Source organism: Salmo salar, chromosome 01 (assembly GCF_965601325.2).
Source record: "Salmo salar chromosome 01, fSalSal1, whole genome shotgun sequence".
Taxonomy (NCBI): domain Eukaryota; kingdom Metazoa; phylum Chordata; class Actinopteri; order Salmoniformes; family Salmonidae; genus Salmo; species Salmo salar.
In genome coordinates, this window is record NC_138291.1 from 80,419,429 (window position 1) to 80,445,187 (window position 25,759).

General features: G+C 41.8%; 1 protein-coding gene across 2 annotated transcripts in view; it reads right to left on the bottom strand.

Annotated features, from left to right (window-relative positions):
* Window positions 1-620: 620 nt before the first annotated feature.
* The window catches only part of LOC106612630 (uncharacterized), a 71,107-nt gene continuing 45,968 nt past the window's right edge, over window positions 621-25,759 (bottom strand). For both annotated transcript variants that reach the window (XM_014213976.3, XM_045723078.2), the window contains exons 11-14: window positions 21,907-22,022; window positions 19,767-19,939; window positions 5,399-5,538; window positions 621-2,127 (exon numbers count right to left, since the gene is read on the bottom strand). In XM_014213976.3, coding sequence (XP_014069451.1) covers window positions 1,975-2,127; window positions 5,399-5,538; window positions 19,767-19,939; window positions 21,907-22,022 — 582 coding nt within the window. In that variant the 3' untranslated portion in view covers window positions 621-1,974. The remainder of the gene's footprint in view (window positions 2,128-5,398; window positions 5,539-19,766; window positions 19,940-21,906; window positions 22,023-25,759) is intronic.

Sequence of the window (25,759 nt, forward strand, 5' to 3'; positions counted from 1 at the left end):
AAATAAAACCAGGGCACGGTTAGGGATAATGATACTCATTGCATTGTATTAATACAATATAAACACCTACTTGAGATAAACACATGGAATTTAAACTTATTGAATGCAACATTGAATGCAGTCCATACTTACACTCTCATTTCAAGACAAGCAGACTTCACATACAGCACACGACATTTAGGTGAGGTGTTGCATACTATATACACAAGTCATGCAATGCAAGTTGGATAGACAAAACAGGAGATGAATGGTTGAGGAAAAAGTACTAACGTGTGTATGTGAATGACCACCCTGATGAGCTCTTTATCAATGGGCTTTGTTAAAACTATGAGTTATTTCTTAATTTTTTTTGTTGAAATTAAACGTTTTAAATCTAATACAATTTGAATGGCAAATACATACAGTATTTAAGAATAATCAATGATAACGGGCATGTGCGGCTTGAATATAAAAAATATGGCGTTTATGATTTGACATGTTAACAGTTATGAGACGTTAGATGACATGTTAACAATTGTGAGATGGTGAAGCAAAAACGAAAGGTCTACATTTTTCATAAAGGACTAAAGGCTGAAAGACTAATGGACTAAAAACGGAGTTAAGGGGAATAACGAATCATGTTTGGTTTTAAACCCATTTTATTTTATCAGTGGTTAAAAGTAATCCAAATCTGTAGGCTCAGTGTCCATGCCAATTTCAAATTGTATTTTTTGTGCAGCTTGATCATTAAAGAAAATAATTTAAAAAGAAAGATGAAATCCACATTAAAACAAATGTATATGGTCCTCTCCTTGAAATACATTTAAAACAAAAAAAGTTAAATCAATGTTGTAGTGTACCATTTGAAGAACAATCTGTTTTTATGAAGACGCAAAAAACTTTAAGAAGTGCATTAGTGTATGCTTCAACTGCATTTTCAAAAGATTCCACCCTGGTCCTTATTACCTTGTTTGTAATGAAATTGGCCATTGAAAGTCCAAGCTCATGTGTTAAAGGGAGAAAGTGGCAAATGTTAAAATGCAGCTGTTTCTGGTATCTGGTATTAAGAAAACATTTCAAAGCAGTAAATCGCAATGAAAGAAAGTAAGACAGCCTTGTCACTTCCACTCAATCGGTTGTGGGAGAGTGGTTATGGTACATGTTCCAAACTTAATTACAAAATTACCAAACATGTCTATATAAAAATGAGTTTAGGATTTGATTAAGAAGTTAGACAATGGAGTAGAAAAGAAGATCCGAGGCTGTCTACTCACCCAAAGGGAATTATATTGTTTTGATAAGACATTAGCAACTGCATTTTTGTTAATTTCTTTACTTAAAAAGAAAACACTAAAAAGGAAATAAAATACGTACCAAATACCAAGATATAACATTTTTTTAAATTCTGCGATAGTTTAAGAAACTTGCTATACATTGTTTTAATTTACACCATCTGAGCTGCCAAAAAGTATAAAAGTATCAATATTCACAAATGACTATACAATAACCCTTAAATCAGTAGGTCCAAAAACTAAGTATCCCCAAAATGTAAAAAGAAATATTCCCCCAGTGTTTAAAAATAAAACAAATATATATAAAGAAGTCAACAATATTTAATATACTTAAGAGTTACAGTAGTGCAACTACCTATTGTCTGTAAAAAAAAAAAGGAAAAAAATACATATTTAAAAAGCACTAACTTTAAAAAATACCTTTAAAAAGGAGCACACCTGTGCATATTATTGCTGTTTGAAAAGATAGCACAATAGTTTGAAAAGAAGGCACATGGGCCCTGGTAGTCTGAGCCAGATACCGTGCAGGGTATTGGAGATGAAGTAAGATACTGGACAAGAGGATCACAGCAGAGTCCCAGGGATGAGCTGCAGGAGGGGTAGGTAGATCGCAGAGGGGTTTGTGGGGAAAAGTAGGTTCAAGGGGTTGTGCAGGAGAACATGGCGAGAGACACAGGAGGTAAGAATGTTTCTGAGGTAAGAGTCACACAGACGTGGTGACTGTAGCATTATTGACCTCGTTTTTGTTGGAATCCAGGCCTTTGGCGGCATTCAGGTCATTGCGGAGGTTCTCCGCTGCTTTCTTCATAGTCTTCAGCTCGCCTGGGTGAGGAGTGGCCCGTCGCATCAGCGTTCCCTGTGGGGAGGAAACAAAGAGGGACAGGGAGGAGAAACAGTGAGACGGATCTGTAAGACTGAATGGACCCAGATTATACAACAGGTCTGTCATTCTGTCATGTATTATATTACCTTCATAGCAACGTATATAATATGTTATACACTCAGTGACCAGTTTATGCATGGTTTGTTTCTACAGACAGTGAGTCACATGGCCATGACTTGCTATATACTGTAAAGCAGGCAGACAGGCATTGAGGCATTCAGCTACTGTTCGATTGAACGTTAGAATGGGCAAAACGGGTGACCTAAGCAACTTTAACCGTGGTATGATCATCGGTGCCTAGCGCGCCAGTTCCAGTATCTCAGAAACGGCCGGCCTCCTAGGCTTTTCATGTACGGTAGTGTCTAGGGTTTCCTGAAAATAGTGCAAAAAACAACCAGTAAGTGGCAGTCCCGTGGATGAAAGCAGCTTGTTGATGAGAGGTCGAAAGAGAATGGCAAGAATCATGCAAGCGAACAGGTGGGCCACAAACAGGCAAATAACGGAGCAGAACAACAGTGGTGTGAAATTCGCATCTCAGTCCTTGTCACGGATGGGCTATTGCAGCAAATGACCACACCAGGTTCCACTCCTATCAGCTAAAAACAAGTGGCGGCTCCAGTGGGCACGCAAACACCAACACTGAACAATTGAGGAGTGGGAAGAAAAAAATATTGCCTGGTCCGACGAATCCCGGTTCATGTTGTGTCATGCTGATGGCAGAGTCAGGATTTAGTGTAAGCAGCATGAGTCCAGGGCCTAGTGCACCTTAGGTCCCTTGATACCATTTGAGCAATATTTCCATGACCCCAAAGAATGCAGGCTGTTCTGGAAGCAAATGGGGTTATGATCCGGTACTATATGAGTCTACCTAATAAACTGGCAACTGAGTGTACATATGCACTTGGACATACAGTAAGGTCCAAAATGATTGGCACCCTTGATAAAAATGTTTTTCTTTAATACTGTATATATATTGAATGCTAAAGAAAACAGGGATACTATTTTATGCTAATACAGTTGCTCAGAGGAAGAGATTTTGTTTAACCTCTTGGGGCTAGGTGGGACGCTAGCGTGCCACCCGTGGTGCACTCCATCAACAGCAGGTGCATTTCAAGAGCGGCAAATTTGAATCCAAATAAATGTCAAAATTCAAATTTTTCAAAAATACAACTATGTTACACCATTTGAAAGATAAACATCTCCTTAATCTAACCACGTTTTACGATTTCAAAAAGGTTTTACGGCGAAAGCATAAATTTAGAGTATGTTAGGACAGTACATTTACAAGAGTTGTGTGTAATGTTTTGTCAAGTCAAAGACAGGGTCACCAAAACCATAAAACCAGCTAAAATGATACACTAACCTTTTACAATCTCCATCAGATGACACTCCTAGGACATTATGTTAGACAATGCATGCATTTTTAGTTCTATCAAGTTCATATTTATATACAAAAACAGCGTTTTACTATGGCATTGATGTTGAGGAAATCGTTTCCCTCCAATAACCGGCAGTCAAGTCAGCGTCACAAATTAAATAATTAAAATTAGAAAACATTGGTAAAATATTATATTGTCATTTAAAGAATTATAGATTTACATCTTTTGAACGCAATCAACTTGCCAGATTTAAAAATAACCTTACTGGGAAATCACACTTTGCAATAATCTGAGCACTGTGCCCAGAAAAATACGCGTTGCGATACAGACTAGACGTCATGTTGGGGAGATCTAAAATCGAAAATACTATGTAAATAATCCATTACCTTTGATTCTCTTCATCAGATGTCACTTCCAGGTATCACAGGTCCATAACGAATGTAGTTTTGTTCAAAAAAGCTCATCATTTATGTCCAAAAATCTCCGTCTCGTTAGCACATGATGTAAGCCAGCCGGACTTCTCGTCATGAACGAGGGGAAAAAATATATTTCCGTTCGTTCAAACATGTCAAACGTTGTATAGCATAAATCATTAGGGCCTTTTTTAACCAGAACATGAATAATATTCAAGGTGGACGAATGCATAGCCTTTTATAACGTATTGGAACGAGGGTACCCAACATGAAGTAGCGCGCCAGGTGTCTAATGGGACATCACCGTTCCATGGCTCTTGTTCGGTCAGATCTCCCTCCAGAAGACTCAAAACACTTTGTAAAGGCTGGTGACATCTAGTGGAAGCAATAGGAAGTGCCAAAATATTCCTAAACCCCTGTGTTTTTCAATGGGATAGGTTTAAACTCAATACAACACATCAGGTATCCACTTCCTGTCAGAAAATGTCTCAGGGTTTTGCCTGCCAAATGAGTTCTGTTATACTCACAGACACCATTCAAACAGTTTTGGAAACTTTAGAGTGTTTTCTATCCATATATAATAAGTATATGCATATTCTAGTTACTGGGTAGGATTAGTAACCAGATTAAATCGGGTACATTTTTTTTATCCAGACGTGCAAATGCTGCCCCCTAGACCCAACAGGTTAACAAGTAATTTTTTCTCAAAAAGCTAGGGGTCAAAATTATTGGCACCTCTGTTTTCAATACCTTACCTTCCGAAGATAACGACTATCCATACGTAAACGTCTGCACGCATGACTAAGTCGCTTTAGATAAAAACGTCTGCTAAATGGCATATTCTATTATTAATGGAACTGAGCCCTTTTCTAAAATATTTTATGAGACTTGAATTTAAGAGGACAGTCCATAAGCGCAGACGAAGGATATCAAGGATTTGGAAAGACTCTGTATGGAGGAATGGTCGAAGATCCCTTTTAAAGGCTCAATGCAGTGAGTTATTTAAAGGTATTATTGAAAACCAGGGTGCCAATAATTTTGACTCTTATCTTTGAGGAAAAATAATATTAAATTGTTAAACAAAATCTTTATCTGAGCAATTGTCTTTTTTTTCCTTTTACATACAATATAGCTCAGTATTTGTATTATTTATTTTATAGTCTTTTGTTGCTCATCTTTATCAAGGCTAATGATCATTTTGGACCCAACTGTAATTTAAAAGATCTGAAAGATTAAACCTACTTTTCAACCAGTTAATGGACTCAACAATGCTTTATATTAGTTGAATATATATATTTTTAAATCTCTATTCCTTGTTTAGTGAGTATTGACAGTTGACGTTTCAAATGACCCCTGTGAATGGTGAAAGGTCTTTTCTTCCTCACTACCTCCTGTCATTCCCCTTCACACGCTCCTCACGTCTCTTCACACACATCTAGCGCTTCACCTCACCTTTTCATCATCCTCGTCATCGTCATCATCCAGGAAGTGGATGGCACTGATCCTGTTCATGGCCCTGTCATCCCAGGTGTCATCCATCACGTCATTCACCAGGCTCTCCAGAGCACCGCAGCGAGCCAGGTTGTCTGAGCCTAAAACAGGATACATTTGATGTGTGTGTGAGGATAGTAATCATTCTCATCTTTATTAATAATTGGCTTTTCAAAATGATGTTTACATGCATGCTTGAAATGTAAGACCTGTGTGAAAACTAACACAAAAGTGGCCTGAATTCTCCAACTGATTAAAATCAACGTGTTTGGTATGATTGCATCACTCAATCTGCACCCACAAACACCCCCCCCCCCCCCCCACCCCCCCCCCCCAGATGAGCGCTTGGAACCATCCAGATCACAGTTCCAAATCCCAGCTTAGTCACAAGCTTACAGCTAGACAATCTCCCCCCCAACTCAAGCTCACTGACTTGACCTCCACAAGTTTTAGATCCTCATCTGCTGCTCCACAGGTGAATGAGGGCCATGGAATGGAACATAAGCACATAGTCCTCTCATTCCGAGCCATGTCAGGGACTAAGGGGGATGGGCGTAACAAGGAACATGCTCCATAGTCATTCACTCAATGATTCAAATAAAATAAAAACATGACATATGGGTGCAGCAACCAGGTTGTGGAGATCACGCAAAATCAACAGTTGGATCATGCCTAGATTCTACCAGGCCTCAGCTGAGTTAGTGAGCGAGCCTCTCCTCGCCGAGCACAGAAAGATTTTAATGGCTGAAGTTCAGTCGAGAGTTAAGCCTCTTTATCTGGGGCAGCAGGCAGCCTACTGGTTAGAGCGTTGGGCTAGTAACCGAAAGGTGGCTAGATCGAATCCTCGAGCTGACAAGGTAAAAATCTGTCGTTCTGGCCCTGAACAAGGCAGTTAACCCAGTGTTCCTAGGCCGTCATTGTAAATAAGAATTTGTTCTTAACTGACTTGCCTAGTTAAATAAAAAAATGAATAATAATAAAAAAAGCTGTCCAATCCACTGAGGTCTTTTTATTTTCCAATACATAGTAGAGGAGCAGGCCCTTTGGGGCAGTGTAGGATCAGATCAAGATCAATTAGAGCACGTGACAAACTCAAGGCATGGGATCCCACTTAATCCGGCCCGCAGGTGGTTGAATAAAAATGCTATAAAAATGTTATACAGTGCACTCTGGAAATATTCAGACGCCATGATTTTTTTCTACATTTTTGCGTTTGTTGCACTTTGTATTTTAATAAACTGAAAAATCACATTAAAAAAGTATTCAGACCCTTTACTCAGAACTTTTTTGAAGCACCTTTGGCAGCAATTACAGCCTCAAGTATTCTTGGGTATGACGCTACAAGCTTGGCACACCTGTATTTGGGGAGTTTCTTCCATTCTTCTCTGCGGATCCTTTCAAGCTCTTTCAGGTTGGATGGGGAGCATCGCTGCACAGCTATTTTCAGGTCTCTCCAGAGATGTTTGATCGGGTTAAAGTCTGGGCTCTGGCTGGGCCACTCAAGGACATTCAGAGACTTGTCCTGGAGCCACTCATGCATTGTCTTGGCTGTATGCTTAGGGTCGTTGTCCTGTTGGATAGTGAATGTTCGAACTTCGTCTGAGGTCCTGAGTGCTCTGGAGCAGGTTTTCATCAAGGATCTCTTTTACTGAGGAGTGGCTTCCGTCTGGCCACTCTCTATAAAGGCCTGATTAGTGGACTGCTGTAGAGATTGCTGTCCTTCTGGAAGGTTCTCCCATCTCTACAGAGAAACTCTAGAGCTCTGTCAGAGTGACCATCGGGTTCTTGGTCACCTCCCTGACAAAGGCCCTTCTCCACCTGCTCAGTTTGGCCGGGCGGCCAGCTCTAGGAAGAGTCTTGGTGGTTCCAAACTTCTCCCATTTAACAGGCTGACTACAACGCTCATGTTGTGTGTGCGAGCATTGCAAAATAAATGTAGAAATGTATATTATTCAATTATTGCACCCACACTGCTCGCGAGCGTCTGCGTTGCCAAGGGCTAAAATATAAGTCAGTTCTATTTGGGACGCAGATCGCGCTGCAAGTCCTGCCTCTCCCATCTCCTCATTGGTTTATTGAAGCAGGTACCCACATGCCATCTCCTCATTGGATATACCCACGTGGGTGACTGAAAAACGAATGAGGTCAGTGGCAGTAATGCACCTAATATATGAAAGTTGCCAATCACAATATAAAGTCAAGAGAAGAAAAAGCATAGAAGGAGAGACGACTAGAAACAATTTGGTTGACCGTTTTATGTGTGGATTAATTGTTGGAGTATTGGACTTTGTGCATTTCAATTAAAATAACAACTCAATGTTTATATCCAAGGATAAATTAGCTAGCAACAGCAAGCTAGCTAAATAGGACAAATTAGCTAGCAAGTGCAAGCTAGCTAGCTAAATTGCCATAAATGTTTAATGCTTTTCGACCTGTCCCCAAATGAATGTAATTGGTTCAGAGTTTGTTTTGATATTTTAATCTGCGTGTCGTGATAGTGTTTGGTGTGGGGGGACAAAATAAATGTATGACCGATGGCGCACGCACGCAGCCAGTTTGGGTTCCGTGTAAGAATGACTGTGTCCACTGTGTTCTTGGGGACCTTCAATGCTGCAGATATTTTTGGGTACCCTTCCCCAGATCTGTGCCTCAACACAATCCTGTCTTGGAGCTCGACGGATAATTCCTTTGACCTCATGGCTTGGTTTTTGCTCTGACATGCACTGTCAACTGTGGGACCTTATATAGACAGGTGTGTGCCTTTCCAAATCATGTCCAATCAACTGAAATTTACCACAGGTGGGCTCCAATCAAGTTGTATAAAAATCTTAAGGATGATGAATGGAAACAGGATTCACCTGTGCTCAATTTTGAGTCTCATAGCAAAGGGTCTGAATACTTATGTAAATGTGAAGAAGGTATCAGTTTATTCATTTTTTATAAATTAGCAAAAAATCTAAAAACCTCTTTTTTGTCATTATGGGGTAGTGTGTGTAGATTGATGAGGATTTTTTATTTTATTTAATCAATTTTAGAATAAGGCTGTAACATAACAAAATGTGTAAAAAGTCAAGATCTCGGAACACTTTTCGAATGTGTACACACACACACACACACACACACACACACACACACACACACACACACACACACACACACACACACACACACACACACACGTCAAGGTTTTAGAACACCTACTCATTCAAGGGTTTTTCATTTATATTTACTATTTTCTACATTGTAGAATAACAGTTAAGACATCAAAACTATGAAATAACACATGGAATCATGTAGTAACCAAAAAAAGTGTTAAACAAATCAAAAAATGTGAGATTCTTCAAATAGCCACCCTTTTGCCTTGACAGCTTTGCACACTCTTGGCATTCTCTCAACTGCTTCATGAGGTAGTCACCCGGAATGCATTTCAATTAACAGGTGTGCCTTGTTAAAAGTTAATTTGTGGAATTTCTTTCCTTCTTAATGTGTTGGAGCCAATCAGTTGTGTTGTGACAAGGTAGGAGGGTATACAAAAGATAGCCCTATTTGGTAAAAGACCAAGTCCATATTATGGCAAGAACTGCTTAAATAAGCAATGAGAAACGACAGTCCATCATTACATGAAGGTCAGTCAATACGGAACATTTCAAGAACTTTGAAAGTTTCTTCAAGTGCAGTCGCAAAAACCATCAAGCACCATCATGAAACTGGCTCTCATGAGGACCGCCACAGGAATGGAAGACCCAGAGTTACCTCTGCTGCAGAGGACAAGTTCATTCGGGTTACCAGCCTCAGAAATTGCAGCCCAAATAAATGCTTCACATAGTTCAAGTAACAGACATCAACATCAACTGCTCAGAGGAGACTGTGTGAATCAGGCCTTCATGGTCGAATTGCTACAAAGAAACCACTACTAAAGGACACCAATAATAAAAGGAGACTTGCTTGGGCCAAGATACACAAGCAATGGACATTAGACCGGTGGAAATGTGTCCTTTGGTCTGGAGTCACAATCTGAGATTTTTGGTTCCAACCGCTGTGTCTTTGTAAGACGTGGTGTGGGTGAACGGGTCTCTGCATTTGTATTTCCCACCTTAAAGCATGGAGGAGTTGTTATGGTGTGGGGGTGCTTTGCTGGTGACACTGTCAGTGATTTATTAGAATTCAAGGCACACTTAACCAGCATGGCTACCTCAGCAATACACCATCCAATCTGGTTTGGGCTTAGTGGGACTGTCATTTGTTTTTCAACAGGACAATGACCCAACACACCTCCAGGCTGTATAAGGGCTATTTGACCAAGAAGGACAGTGATGAGTGCTGCATCAGACGACCTGGCCTCCACAATCCCCCGACATCAACCAAATTGAGATGGTTTGCGATGGAAAAGCAGCCAACAAGTGTTCAGCATATCTGGGAACTCCTTCAAGACTGTTGGAAAAGCATTCCCGGTGAAGCTGGTTGAGAGAATGCCAAGAGTGTGCAAATCTGTCATCAAGGCAAAGGGTGCTATTAGAAGAATCTCAAATATATTTTGATTTGTTTAACACTTTTTTGGTTACCACCTGATTCCATAGTTTTGATGTCTTCACTATTATTCTACAATGTAGAAAACTGTAAAAATAAAGAAAAACCCTTGAATGAGTAGGTGTTCTAAAACTTTTGACCGGTAGTATTAAAAAATAGAAATCTGGGAAAATAATCTCCGTCAACATTGAAATGACTAAAACCAAATCTATACTGTGTAGAAATTACAATAGACCTACATTTATAGTCTCTTCACTCTGTCCAGCAAGCTAACAGTCATACTAGAGTCAGGGGTGGCAATTCCAGTCCTCGAGGACCTGATTGGTGTAACACTTCTTTCTCCATCCCTAGCAAACACAACTGATTAATCAAATTGCATTCTAAACTGAAGATCATGATTAGGTGATTATTAGAGTCAGGTGTATTAGCTGGGGCTGGGGCAAAACTGTGACACCAAATCAGGCCCACTAGACAATCAGGGAGCATAGCGAATTCCAAAAGCGAAGGAAATAACTATTTTTTTGGTCAATTTTGACGGTGAGGAAATAGTACGGCCCTCTGGACCTCGGTGACGACCGAATGCAGCCTGCAGGAAAAATGAGTTTTACACCCCTGGGTTAGAGGCTCTGTGATCCCCACTTCCCCCTCTTAATATGCATCATCAATACAGTGACAGATCAGGGATACAGGACTCTGTGTGCTTCTCCAGGTAGTTCATGTGATAAGTGCCCCACGATTTCGATCATGTTAAGACCGAATCTAATGCTTGTAGGACCCTGGAGAATATGCAAAGGAGTGACGTAGAATGGGAATAGGATATAACCTGTAGGATTAAACAAATTTCACTCTGGGGTAGAATTTGAAGTAAAGGCGCTTATAGCTGACCTATAAATGATTACATACAGTAGGTGTATAGAGAGGCCAGTGACCCCTGAGAAAGCTTTTAGGTGATGAAATTGCCAATGACCAAGATCACGTAATACAAATTGAAACCCATATAGAAAGAATCACTGTGACATTACAGGTCTCTTTTTACTGTAGGCAGCTGCGGTATAGCTAGTTGTCATAGTGGTTTTGACAGTAGAACATACAAAGCTCAGTGACGGCTTAAAATATGATATCCTGGTATTTTTATCATTTTTGAAGGGCAGGACGGTATTTGAGGTTTCTGAATAATAAAAGTTCTAAATATGCTTTATGGGTAGTGCATGGCCCTGGGATGGCAACAAATGAATTCCAAGTGGTTTGAATGGGCTTTTCTCCATTCTGATTGCTTTTTACTGTTCAACAAAACTTAAACAAAAATAATAGGAGGACAAAACTGACAGTGAACTAGTCCAAGAACATTGCATAGGAATTAAAATCTCTTTTTGTAGCCTCAAATCCAGAACTCAACCAATGGTTTTCCATTTGCATAGTTATTTGTTCAATTCATAATTTTCATGAATTTCTTAAATTTCCTGCACTAATTTGTTATTAATTTACACATGGTGTTGCGTTTCTTTTGTTCTAGCATGCCTCTATTTCACCCCCACCCAAAATTCCTTTATCAGAATAATTATTCTCCTCTGACCGTATATTTTCGGTTTAAATACAGTTCTTACTTTCGTTGGATGATTTCCAGGGGTCTCTATAATCCAAGATGGTGTAGCAGTCAGACGTCGATGTCTTTGTCCTATCTTTTTACATATTTTTCTTCGCATATCTTTTAAAAATATTTTCCTAAACCTCAACTTCTAAATACTCTCCTGCAACCCGCCTCACCCAATGTGGCGTGGATCTGTTTTTTTTCCTAAAGTATTTCTATTTACTTCGGATCTGGAATCCTTCAACTGAAGCTAGCCAGCTAACTACCTACCAGCTATTAGTCAGCAAACCATTCCTAGCGGTCATCAGCTAACCTTTAGCTCGGAAAGCGTGACTCAAACAAGAGCATAACGGACCTATTATTTTTATTATAATTATATTTCTCCCCCCCCCCCCCCAATATCCCCGGATTCCTACCGCAAACTCTGAACATTTTCATCTGGATCTTCGCAACTAGCTAAACGCAATCCCGGGTGACTATTCCTGGCTAGCGTTTCCATCCCGGAGCAAGCACCAATTAGCCTGAAGCTAGCCCGGCCAGGGCTCCTGTGCTACCACCGAAGCCCACTCCTGGGCTACAATATCCGGGTCCCTTCTACTGCCGGTACGGGGCACGGAACCCCGCCGGAATAGCGACATAATCAGACCGAGGATTCCAACAGGCCCCTCAGGCGCGACGTCCGCTGAAGGCCCATTCTGCTAACCGCTACCTAGAGCTACTTGGAACCCTACTAATTCCACGACTTGTCTATCAACGTCACCGCACGAAGGAGGCAAAAACAGACTTACCCCCATTGCGACGTCCCCCAAAGGCTAACTTGCCTGCCCCGGTCTGCTAACTGCTAGCCCGCCTGCCCCGGTCTGTTAACTGCTAGCCCGCCTGCCCCGGTCTGCTAACGGCTATCCCCGGTCTGCTAACGGCTAGCCCGCCTGCCCCGGTCTGCTAACGGCTATCCCCGGTCTGCTAACGGCTATCCCTGGTCTGCTAACGGCTATCCCCGGTCTGCTAACGGCTAGCTTGTTTAGCCCCGGCCTACTAACTGTTAGCATCGGCCTGCTAACTGTCTGAATCGCCGTGTCCCCAGTCAGCCCAACCACTCACTGGACCCATATGTTCACTTGGCTACGCATGCCTCTCTCTAATATCAATATGCCTCGTCCATTACTGTCCTGGTTAGTGATTACTGTCTTATGTCACTGTAGAGCCTCTAGCCCTGCTCAATATGCCTTAACCAACCATGTTATTCCACCTCCTACATATGCGATGACATCACCGGATTTAAACGTCTCTAGAGACTATATCGCTCTCATCATTACTCAATGCCTAGGTTTACCTCCAATGTACTCACATCCTACCTTACCTTTGTCTGTACACTATGCCTTGAATCTATGCTATCGTGCCCAGAAACCTGCTCCTTTTACTCTCTGTTCCGAACGTGCTAGACGGCCAGTTCGTATAGCCTTTAGCCGTACCCTTATCCTACTTCTCTTCTCTTTCTATGGTGATGTGGAGGTTAATCCAGGTCCTGCAGTGCCTAGCTCCACTCCCACTCCCCAGGTGCTCTCATTTGTTGACTTCTGTAACCGTAAAAGCCTTGGTTTCATGCATGTTAACATTAGAAGCCTACTCCCTAAGTTTGTTTTACTCACTGCTTTAGCACACTCTGCCAACCCGGATGTCTTAGCCGTGTCTGAATCCTGGCTTAGGAAAACCACCAAAAACCCTGAAATCTCCGTCGCTAACTATAACATTTTCCGCCAACATAGAACTGCCTAAGGGGGCGGTGTGGCAATCTACTGCAAAGATAGCCTGCAGCGTTCTGTATTACTATCCAAGTCTGTACCCAAACAATTCGAGCTTCTACTTCTAAAAATTCATCTTTCCAGAAACAAGTCTCTCACTGTTGCCGCTTGCTATAGACCTCCCTCTGCCCCCAGCTGTGCCCTCGATACCATATGTGAATTGATTGCCCCGCATCCATCTTCTGAGCTCGTGCTACTAGGTGTCCTAAACTAGGCCATGCTTAACACCCCAGCCATTCTACAATCTAAGCTTGATGCCCTCAATCTCACACAAATTATCATTGAACCTACCAGGTAAAACCCCAAATCCGTAAACACGGGCACCCTCATAGATGTCATCCTAACTAACTTGCCCTCCAAATACACCTCTGCTGTTTTCAATCAAGATCTCAGTGATCACTGCCTCATTGCCTGCATCCGTAATGGGTCTGCGACCAAACGACCACCCCTCATCACTGTCAAACGCTCCCTAAAACACTTCTGCGAGCAGGCCTTTCTAATCAACCTGGCCGGGGTATCCTGGAATGACATTGACCTCATCCCGTCAGTAGATGATGCCGGGCTATTCTTTAAAAGTGCCTTCCTCACCATCTTAAATAAGCATTAGTTAGGAACAAATATACATAGGCAGTAAGAAAAGCTAAGGCTAGCTTTTAAAACAGAAATTTGCATCCTGTAGTACTAACTCAAAAAGGTAAGAGTACCTCCTCCCAGCTGCCCACTGTTCTGAGGCTAGGAAACACTGTTACCACCGATAAATCAACTAGAATTGAGAATTTCAATAAGCATTTCTCTACAGCTGGCCATGCTTTCCACCTGGCTACCCCTACCCCGGTCAACTGCCCGGCACCCTCCACAGCAAACCGCCAAAGCCCCCACCATTTCTCCTTCACCCAAATCCAGATAGTTGATGTTCTGAAAGAGCTGCAAAATCTGGACCCATACAAATCACCCTAGCTAGACAATCTGGACCCTCTCTTTCTAAAAGTATCTGCCGAAATTGTTGCAACCCCTATTACTAGCCTGTTCAATCTCTCTTTCGTATCGTCTGAGAATCCCAAAGATTGGAAAGCTGCCGCGGTCATCCCCCTCTTCAAAGGGGGTGACACTCTAGACCCAAACTGCTACAGACCTATATATATCCTACCCTGTCTTTCTAAGGTCTTCGAAAGCTAAGTTAACAAACAGATTACTGACCATTTTGAATCCCACAGAACCTTCTCCGCTATGCAATCTGGTTTCAGAGCTGGTCATGGGTGCACCTCAGCCACGCTCAAGGTCCTAAACAACATCATAACCGCCATCGATAAGAGACATTACTGTGCAGCCGTATTCATCGACCTGGCCAAGGGTTTCGACTCATTCAATCACCACATTCTTATCGGCAGACTCGACAGCCTTGGTTTCTCAAATGATTGCCTCGCCTGGTTTACCAACTACTTCTCTGATAGAGTTCAGTGTATCAAATTGGAGGGCCTGTTGTCCGGACCTCTGGCAGTCTCTTTGGGTGTGCCACAGGGTTCAATTCTCGGGCCGACTCTCTTCTCTGTATACATCAATGATGTTGCTCTTGCTGCTGGTGATTGATTCTCTGATCCACCTCTACGCAGACGACACCATTCTGTATACTTCTGGCCCCTCTTTGGACACAGTGTTAACTAACCTCCAGACGAGCTTCAATGCCATACAACTCTCCTTCCGTGGCCTCCAACTGCTCTTAAACGCAAGTAAAACTAAATGCATGCCATTCAATCGATCACTGCCCACACCTGCTCGCCCGTCCAGCATCACTACTCTGGACGGCTCTGACTTAGAATACGTGGACAACTACAAATACCTGGGTGTCTGGTTAGACTGTAAACTCTCCTTCCAGACTCACATTAAGCATCTCCAATCCAAAATTAAATCTAGAATCGGCTTCCTATATCACAACAAAGCATCCTTCACTCATGCTGCCAAACATACCCTCGTAAAACTGACCATCCTACCGATCATCGACTTCGGTGATGTCATCTATAAAATAGCCTCCAACACTCTACTCAACAAACTGGATGCAGTCTATCACAGTTCCATCCGTTTTGTCACCAAAGCCCCATACACTACCCACCATTGCGACCTGTACGCTCTCGTTGGATGGCCCTCGCTTCATACTCGTCGCCAAACCCACTGGCTACAGGTTATCTACAAGTCTCTGCTAGGTAAAGCCCCGCCTTATCTCAGCTCACTGGTCACCATAGCAGCACCCACTCGTAGCACGCGCTCCAGCAGGTATATCTCACTTGTCATCCTGTATTTATTTATCATCTTGCTCCTTTGCACCCCAGTACCTCTACTTGCACATTCATCTTCTGCACATCTACCATTCCAGTGTTTAATTGCTATATTTTAATTAGTTCGCCACCATGGCCTATTTATTGCCTTAACTTACCTCATTTGCACTCACTGTATATAGACTTTTTGTTTTCTTTTGTTCTACTGTATTATTGACTGTATGTTTTGTTTATTCAATGTGTAACTCTGTGTTGTTGTATGTGTCGAATTGCAATGCTTTATCTTGGCCAGGTCGCAGTTGCAAATGAGAACTTGTTCTCAACTAGCCTACCTGGTTAAATAAAGGTTAAAAAAATATATATAAAATAAAATAAATTGGCAAGCTTGCCCTCCCAAAGTTGTTCACTTGTTCTGCTAGCAAGTTTGCTAGCAGTTCTTAGATGTTAGCAGTTTCTTACTGGTGATGAAAATGGATGTTTGTTAGATTTGAATGAAATTATGGCAATGTAGATTGACGATAGTCTTTCTAAAAATGTCTTTATGCAAAAGTTTAAACATATTTTACACACACACAGACACTTGTTTTCACAATTTCAAATACAATTATCAAAAACGCATATACCAACTTCAAGAGAAACTGGTGGTGGCGGAGGTGCACTGTTTAATGACATGTACAGTACTAGTCAAAAGTTTGGACACACCTACTCATTCAAGGGTTTTTCTTTATTTTTACTATTTTCTTCATTGTAGAAAAATAGTGAAGATATCAAAACTATGAAATAACACATATGGAATCATGTAGTAACCAAAAAAGTGTTAAACAAATCAAAATCTATTTTATGTTCTTCAAAGCAGCCACCCTTTGCCTTGATGAGAGCTTTGCACACTCTAGGCATTCCCTCAACCAGCTTTACCTGGAATGCTTTTCCAACAGTCATGAAGGAGTTCCCAGATATGCTGAACACTTGTTGGCTGCTTTTCCTTCACTCTATTGTGTTATTGACTGTACGTTTTTTTTACGTGTAACTCCGTGCTGTTGTTTTTGTTGCACTGCTTTGCTTTATCTTGGCCAGGTCGCAGTTGTAAATGACAACTTGTTCTCAACTGGCCTACCTGGTTAAATAATGGTGAAATATATATTTTTTTAATTATTTTTAAAAACTCTGCAGTCCAACTCATCCCAAACCATCTCAATTGGGTTAAGGTCGGGGGATTGTGGAGGCCAGGTCATCTGATGCAGCACTCCACCACTCTCCTTCTTGGTCAAATAGACCTTACACAGCCTGGAGGCGTGTTGGGTCATTGTCCTGTTGAAAAAACAAAATGATAGTCCCACTAAGCCCAAACCAGATTGGATGGTGTATCGCCGCAGAATGCTGTGGTAGCCATACTGGTTAAGTGTGCCTTGAATTCTACATAAATCACAGACCATGTCACCAGAAAAGCAGCCCCTCACCATCACACCTCCTCTTCAATGCTTCACGGTGGGAACCACACATGCAGAGATTATCCGTTCGGGTTGGTAGGTACTACAGTGCCCATAGAGTTGTCATGTTATGTTGCTACTATGATAATAAACAAGGATAACCAGCTATCTTAGTGAATCGGGCCATACAAAACAAATTGGCCCACTCACACGGCTCTAGCGTGTGTGGGGATGGAATAAGCTAGCTAGCAAGCAAGCAGTATTCTATTGATTTGAGTTGTAGTAGCTAGCAAGCAAGCTAGCTACTACAACTCAAATCAATAGAATATGGCACGTTTTGCAGAAATTAATAGTCAAATACTAAATCTGATTAATGTCATTCTTTATTTCATGGTACACTACATGACCAAAAGTATGCGGACACCTGCTTTTCGAACATCTCATTCCAAAATCATGGGCATTAATATGGAGTTGGTCCCCCATTTGCTGCTATAACATCCTCCAGTCTTCTGGGAAGGCTTTCCACTAGATGTTGGAACATTGCTGCAGGGATTAGTGAGGTCGGCACTGATGTTGGGCAATTAGGCCTGGCTCGCAGTCGGCGTTCCAATTCATCCCAAAGGTGTTCGATGGGGTTGAGGTCAGGGCTCTGTGCAGGCCAGTCAAGTTCTTCCACACCGATCTCGACAAACCATTTCTGTATGGACCTCGCTTTTAATTTTATTTATCTCACCTTTATTTAACCAGGTAGGCCAGTTGAGAACAAGTTCTCATTTAGAACTGCGACCTGGCCAAGATAAAGCAAAGCGACAAAAACAACAGAGTTTTACAATTGTCATGCTGAAACAGGAAAGGGCCTTCCTCAAACTGTTGCCACAAAGTTGGAAGCACAAAATTGTCTATAATGACATTGTATGCTGTAGCTTCAAGATTTCCCTTCACTGGAACAAAGCCAAAACCATGAAAAAAAGCCCAAGGCCATTATTCCTAATCTACCAAATTTTACAGTTGGCACTATGCATTGGCGCTGGTAGAGTTCTCCTGGCATCCGCCAAACTCAGATTCGTCCGTCGGACTGCCAGACGGTGAAGCATGATTCCTCACTCCAGAGAACGCATTTCCACTGCACTAGAGTCCAATAGCGGCGAGCATTACACCACTCCAGCCGACGCTTGGCATTGCGCATGGTGATCTTAGGCTTATGTGTGGCTGCTCGGCCATGGAAACCCATTTCATAAAGATCCAGACAAACAGTTATTGCGCTGACGTTGCTTCCAGAGGCAGTTTGGAACTTTGTAGTGAGGGTTGCAACCGAGGACAGAGGATTTGTATGTGCTACGAGCTTCAGCACTCGGTGGTCCCGTTCTGTGAGCTTGTGTGGCCTACCACTTCGCGGCTGAGCTTTCATTGCTCCTAGATGTTTCCACTTCAAAATAACAGAACTTACAGTTGACTGGGGCAGCTCCAGCAGGGCAGAAATGTGACAAACTGACTTGTTGGAAAGGTGGCATCCTATGACGGTGACACGTTGAAAGTCACTGAGCTCTTCAAGGCCATTCGACTGCCAATGTTTGTCTATGGAGATTGCATTGCTGTGTGCTCGATTTTATACACCTGTCAGCAACGGGTGTGGCTGAAATAGCCAAATCCACTCATTTGAAGGGGTACTATTTGATATATAGGGTATGTCTTTATTTGTGCTGAACTACTTGCTGGGGCTGAGTTAATATTATTTTTTTACCTTTATTTAGCTAGGCAAGATATAAGTTGCAGGATATCATGGTAGCCAATGTTTGTTAGCCAGTATACCTGGATTTACTAATACTGCTGCTAGTAACATTAGCAATGTTAGCCCTCAGGCTAGCATGTGGCTAACTATAGCTACCATCGGCCAACAACTGAGTTTTAGCCAGTTTGGTTATAGACGTTCAATGTCTACTATGTAAAGAAATGCTGATATGCTGAACTGCTAATAAGTGATGCGTTTCAAGGCCGCAAGTGGTTAGCTAGTAGGGGTAAGCCAGCAGAAGTGTAAAAGGTGCAATGCTAAAAGCCTGCGCGCTGTATAAGTGCAACTTTATTTTTAGCTGACAAATGTAAAAAAATCACAGGATATGGTCAAATGATAAATTGGCTTTATTCAGAGTGCCAATTTATTTTTGCAAAAACAACGAGGACTCGATATGTGGGTCTTTACTGTCTTATGTGGACAGTGGCTTCACTCCTGCTCGTCTAGTGCTCCTCTTTACATTATAAAAAATATACATTTCTCCCGAAATACAAATGTAAAGTGATATGTCGTATTGAAAGGATAAAACAAATTTTCCCTTTAATGCAGAGTGCCAAGCAGAGAAGGATCAGGTCACATTTTTACAGTCTTTAGGCACCCGAATGGTGCAGCGGTCTGAATCTCAGTGCTAGGGGCGTCACTACAAACCCTGGTTCGATCCCAGGCTGTATCCCAACCGGCCGTGATCGGGAGTCCCATAGGGCGGCGCATAACTGTCCCAGCGCCGTCCGGGTTAGGGGAGGGTTTGGCCAGGGTAGGCCGTCATTGCAAAATAAGAATTTGTTCTTAACTGACTTGCCTAGTTAAATAAAGGTTAAATAAAATAGAAATGACTCAGCCGGATATCGAACTCCCAATTTTCCAATCTCAGGGCGGATACTCTATCCACAAGACCACAGAGATGGTAGTACATGAGAAGACCTTACCTTTACTGTCAGGTTCTAAAGGCTGCTGGGGCAAGAGAACACAGGTGAGCACTTTTTCCCCCGACTCTGGATCCATGTCATTCTGGAAGGTGAGTAGAGGCTGGGACTGGTTCTCTGACAGCCACAGGGCCTTGAGTCGCAGCATGGTCAGAGATATGGGTAGGTGGAGTAGTCTGGAGAGAGATGATAATGTGTTATTGAAAGACTGCAGAGAATATTTTGTGACCCTTATTGATTTGTGGACAGCTCAGAGTCTATGTTGGTGTCAAATAGTATGACTGACTTTGCTACATCTAAAAGCATTACTGGGTCTGGTGTATAATAAGATAAATAATATACACTACAGGTCAAAAGTTTTAGAACTCATTCAGGGGTTTTTCTTTATTTTTACTATTTTCTACAGTGAAGACACCAAAACTATGGAATCATGTAGTAACCAAAAAAAGTGTTTATTCTCCAAATAGCAACCCTTTGACTTGTGTGTGCAAAGCTGTCAACTTGGCATTCTCTCAACCAGCTTCATGAGGTAGTCAACTGGAATGCATTTCAATTAACAGGTGTGACTTGTTAAAAAGGCATCGATAGGCCGTCATTGTAAATAAGAATTTGTTCTTAACTGACTTGCCTAGTTAAATAAAGGTTAAATAAAAGTTAATTTGAGCCAATCAGTTGAGTTGTGACAAGGTTGGGGGAGGGGGTAAACAGAAGATAGCCCTATTTGGTAAAAGACCAAGTCCATATTATGGCATGAGCAGCTCAAATAACCAAAGAGAAAAAACAGTCCATCATTACTTTAAGACATGAAGGTCAGTCAATACGGAACATTTCAAGAACTTTGAAAGTTTCTTCAAGTGCAGTCGCAAAAACCATCAAGCACCATCATGAAACTGGCTCTCATGAGGGCCGCCACAGGAATGGAAGACCCAGAGTTACCTCTGCTGCAGAGGAAAATATCAATAGAGAGTTACCAAACACAGAAATTGCAGCCCAAATAAATGCTTCAAATCAAATTTTATTTGTTACGTCACAGTTACAAAAACGTGAAAAAAAAAAAACACAATAGCACGATTGGTTAGGAGTCCGTAAAATGGCAGCCATCTCCTCCGGCACCATTCTAACACAGAGTTCAAGTAACAGACATCTCAACATCAACTGTTCAGAGAAGACTGTGTGAATCAGGCCTTCATAGTCGAATTGCTGCAAAGAAAGCACTATTAAAGGACACCAATAAGAAGACGAGACTTGCTTGGGCCAAGAAACACGAGCAATAGAGAGCAGACCGGTGGAAATCTGTCCTTTGGTCTGGAGTCCAAATTGGAGATTTTTGGTTCCAACCGCCGTGTCTTTGTGAGACGCGGTGTGGGTGAACGGATGATCTCCAATGTGTATTTGCCACCGTGAAGCATGGAGGAGGTGGTGTTATGGTGTGGGGGTGCTTCGCTGGTGACACTGCTTGTGATTTATTTAGAATTCAAGGCACACTTAACCAGCATGGCTACCACAGCATTCTGCAGCAATATGCCATCCAATCTGGTTTGGGTTTAGTGGGACTATCATTTGTTTTTCAACAGGACAATGACCCAACACCTCGAGGCTGGTTAAGGGCTATTTTACCAAGAAGGAGAGTGATGATGCTGCATCAGATATCCTGGCCTCCATAATCACCCGCTCTCAACCCAATTGAGATGGTTTGGGATGAGTTGGACTACAGAGTGAAGGAAAAGCAGCCCACAAGTGCTCAGCATTTTTCGGAACTCTTTTCCAACAGAAACTGTTGGAAAAGCATTCCAGGTGAAGCTGGTTGAGAGAATGCCAATAGTATGCATGCAAAGCTGTCATCAAGGCACAGGGTGGCTATTTGAAGAATCTAAAATAAAAAATATTTTGATTTGTTTAACACTTTTTTGGTTACTACATGATTCCATGTGTTATATCATAAGTTTGATGTCTTCACTATTATTCTACAATGTAGAAAATAGTAAAAAATAAAGAAAAACCCTTGAATGAGTAGATCTCATTTAGTAGATCTCAGTAGTTCTAAAACTTTGACCAGTTGTGTATATGATATAATGTGAATATGATCATAGGCTAATAAAGCATTACATTTGCATGCATTAAATGTAATTTTTATGTAGCCTACCGATTTCCAGACACATCAAACACATGCAGTTCTGTGGCCTGAGAGATCTCAGAGGGAATTCGTGTCAGCCTGTTCCCTCGAACACAGAAGACATTCAGGCTACTGCAGCCTCCAATCTGGATTAGGAAAGAAAGGCATACAAATGAGACAATTTAAAACTCTAAAGACACTTTTAATTTATCTTCACCATACAATTCCATATACGAACAGAGAAGGTGTTCTTTGAGGCACACAAACATCTTGAGCAGTGAGGAGTAGGCTTTGGTAAGAACAGTTCGCATAAAAAATATAATCAAAATTAAGTATTTACCTTTATACCTTAGCATTTTCTAAATCACAGAAAATGAATTTCTGTTTATAAAAATTACCTTAATTGTTCCAAAATCTATTTAGCATAATGGGCATAGATAGGTAAACCATTAAGAGCATTTGGGAGCTTTGCCACAGAATTGGGCATCTTGATGGAATTGGGCTATGGAGTTTGGCAAAGTAGGAGCTAAAATTAGCTGCAATTAGTAGTGTGTTGAAGTAGGGACCGGATGGGCCAGCTAAAGTGCTGTAGTCAGACTGTAATCTACTATCAGCCAGCGGCCAGACAGACCTGAACAGGGACCAAATACAGTAATGGAGTCTCATCGTGTTAAAAGGATCTGGCTAAGCTGATGCCCTCACTGGAGTACTTAAGATTGATTTAAAGAGGTGCCTCGAAGAGAAGTCCAAATATCAGCAGGAGTTACAGTTAGTAGGCTACACACAGGTTCTACTCAAAGTCTAGCCATTATCTCAGAAGTAGAATATACAAAGTGCTACATGTATGGGCCCACGCTTAAACAACGTCAATACCGGGTACGTTGTTTGTCTATGAAATTCATTAGAATTGTGCATTGGAAATATTAACAAATTGCAGACCTTTTTGTTTGGGGGGGGGGGGGGGGGGGGGTCAATACTAAATGAATATGCAACTGTTCAATTAAAATGGAAATAAGCCAAGGTTCAGCAGATATCTTACCTTGAATGTGTGGATTTAAAAATCACAACAAGATCAGGTTTTGAAACTTTGAGCCAATTATCAGTTAATTACAAAGAACATAGCTACATCCCGACACCTGTGGTAAACAAGTAGTTGTCTAGTACTATTGTTACTGTTAGAAATGTTCATGGTTAGAGATAATAAAACAACAACATTATCTGTGCAAAGTGCTGTGGACTCACACTGAGACACAGGGGCATTGTATAACTACTAAAGGCCTCTTTCAGATTAAACTTTAACCAGACGGAGCTTGCCTTCGCTTTAATAGACAAGAGGCTAGAATCAACAACAGTATCTGTCTCTCTCACACGCACACACATGAAGCAGGCATTCTGGGACAATAAACCAGTGCTGAATACACCAGAGAAATGCAGTCAGTGTGTGTGCTTGTTTTGTCTGTGCTTGAATCCCCTGGAAACAAAAGATAGCATGCCAACAGCCGGAGAGCTGAAGCCGGAGAGCTGAAATCATGCTCAAGTACGGACAGACAGACAGTCAAGTCACACACACACAATGAAGAGTCACACAGCCATGTCTAGGGTGAAGACAGTCACAGTGGGAGATGGCTTTTGTGCCTGTGAGAGTGCTCCAGGTCAGGTCGATATGACAAATCGACCTTTGCCTGCATTGTACGACTGTGGCATACGCTTCCACTGAATGGGATTCAGCTCACAGAAACCAGATTTGCTGGTAAGCAGGTGTAAGGATTAGCCTTTTTACAATACCCATTAAAATCAGAGGGGGTCAGGTTTAGTCCAGCAAAGCTCTGCATGCAAATCATACAGTGATCACTGAGGATGCACTAACCAGATTCCACTGACTCATGCCTGAGGCTTCTATAATTTTACATCCATTTGTCCGAACAGCAGGGTAAATCATGAAGGCAAAATGAGATGCGATCACAAAATGAGATGCGATCAAGGTTTATGTTAGCTTTTTCTGAGCATGTTCAGACCTAGCATGCACAAGCATTTTGCTTACAGTATTGGGGTAAAATGGTTAACATAGCATTACATGCAAACAGACAACTTCACTCACACATTGATTCTAGAGCACCCACAGAAGAAGTGGCTCACCGCAGCAAGGGAAGAAATTGCTTTTGGATCCAGTCCGCACTCATTCAGATAATACAAGAACGGGGTTGTAAATCACAATGTACAGTGGAACTACTTCACTGCTGCATCACAAAACGTGATCGATACGGTAAGATCACAACGGGAGATGGAATAAAACTTTGAGTCATAAAACAAAAAAATAAGGAAAAGTGCTTGCATCACAGAAAGAAACTCAGAAGGAAGCAGCCTCATGTCCTGACAACATAAAACATATAGCTAAGATAATAAAAGCTTGGCACAAATACACTTGACCAGTGGTTCCCAAACGTTTTATTGTCCCGTACCCCTTCAAACATTCAACCTCCAGCTGCATACCCCCTCTAGCACCAGGGTCAGTGCACTCTCAAATGTTGTTTTTTTTGCCATCATTGTAAGCCTGCCACACACACACCCACACTATACGACACATTTATTAAACATAAGAATGCGTGTGAGTTTCTGTCACAACCCGGCTCATGGGAAGTGACAAAGAGCTCTTATAGGACCAGGGGACAAATAATAATCAATAATTTTGCTCTTTATTTAACCATCTTACTTATAAAACCTTATTTGTTCATCGAAAAATGTGAATAACTTACCATAGGTTAATGAGAAGGGTATGTTGAAAGGATGCTCATAACTCTGCAATGTTGGGTTATATTGGAGAGAGTATGAGTCTTAAAAGAAAAAATCCACAAACAGTCTGTGCCTGTATTTAGTTTTCATGCTAGTGGGGGCCAAGAATCCACTCTCACATAGGTACATGGTTGCAAAGGGCATCAGTGTCTGAATAGCGCGATTTGCCAAGGAAAGATACTCAGAGCGCAGCCCAATCCAGAAATCTGGCAGTGGCTTCTGATTAAATTCAATTTTCACAGAACCGCTTGTTGGAATTTCGATGAGGCTCTCTTGTTCACATACCGGTTAGTGGACTGGAGGCAGGGCATGAAAGGGATAACGAATCCAGTTGTTTGTGTCATCCGTTTCGGGAAAGTACCTGCGTAATTGCGCACCCAACTCACTCAGGTGCTTCACTAAATGACATTTGACATTGTCCGTAAGCTTGAGTTCATTTGCACACAAAAATCATACAATGATGGAAAGACCTGTGTGTTGTCCTTGTTAATTCAGACAGAGAAGAGCTCTAACTTCTTAATCATAGCCTCAATTTTGTCCCGCACATTGAATATAGTTGTGGAGAGTCCCTGTAATCCTAGATTCAGATCATTCAGGTGAGAAAAAACATCACTCAGATAGGCCAGTCGTGTGAGAAACCCGTCAGCATGCAAGCAGTCAGACAAGTGAAAATTATGGTCAGTAAAGAACTTTAAACTCGTCTCTCAATAAAAAAAAGTGTCAATACTTTGCCCCTTGATAACCAGCGCACTTCTGTATGTTGTGAAAGCGTTACATGGTCGCTGCCCACATCATTGCACAGTGCAGAAAATACACGAGAGTTCAGAGGCCTTGCTTTAACCAAAGTTATCCATTTTCACTGTAGTGTTCAAAATGTCCTTCAAGCTGTCAGGCATTCCCTTGGCAGCAAGAGCCTCTTGGTGGATGTTGCAGTGTACCCAAGTGGCGTCGGGAGAAACTGCTTGCACGCGCGTTACCACTCCACCATGTCTCCCTGGCATGGCTTTTGCACCATCAGTACAGATACCAACACATCTTGACCACCAATGTCCATTTGATGTCACACAGCTGTCCAGTACTTAAAAAATATCCT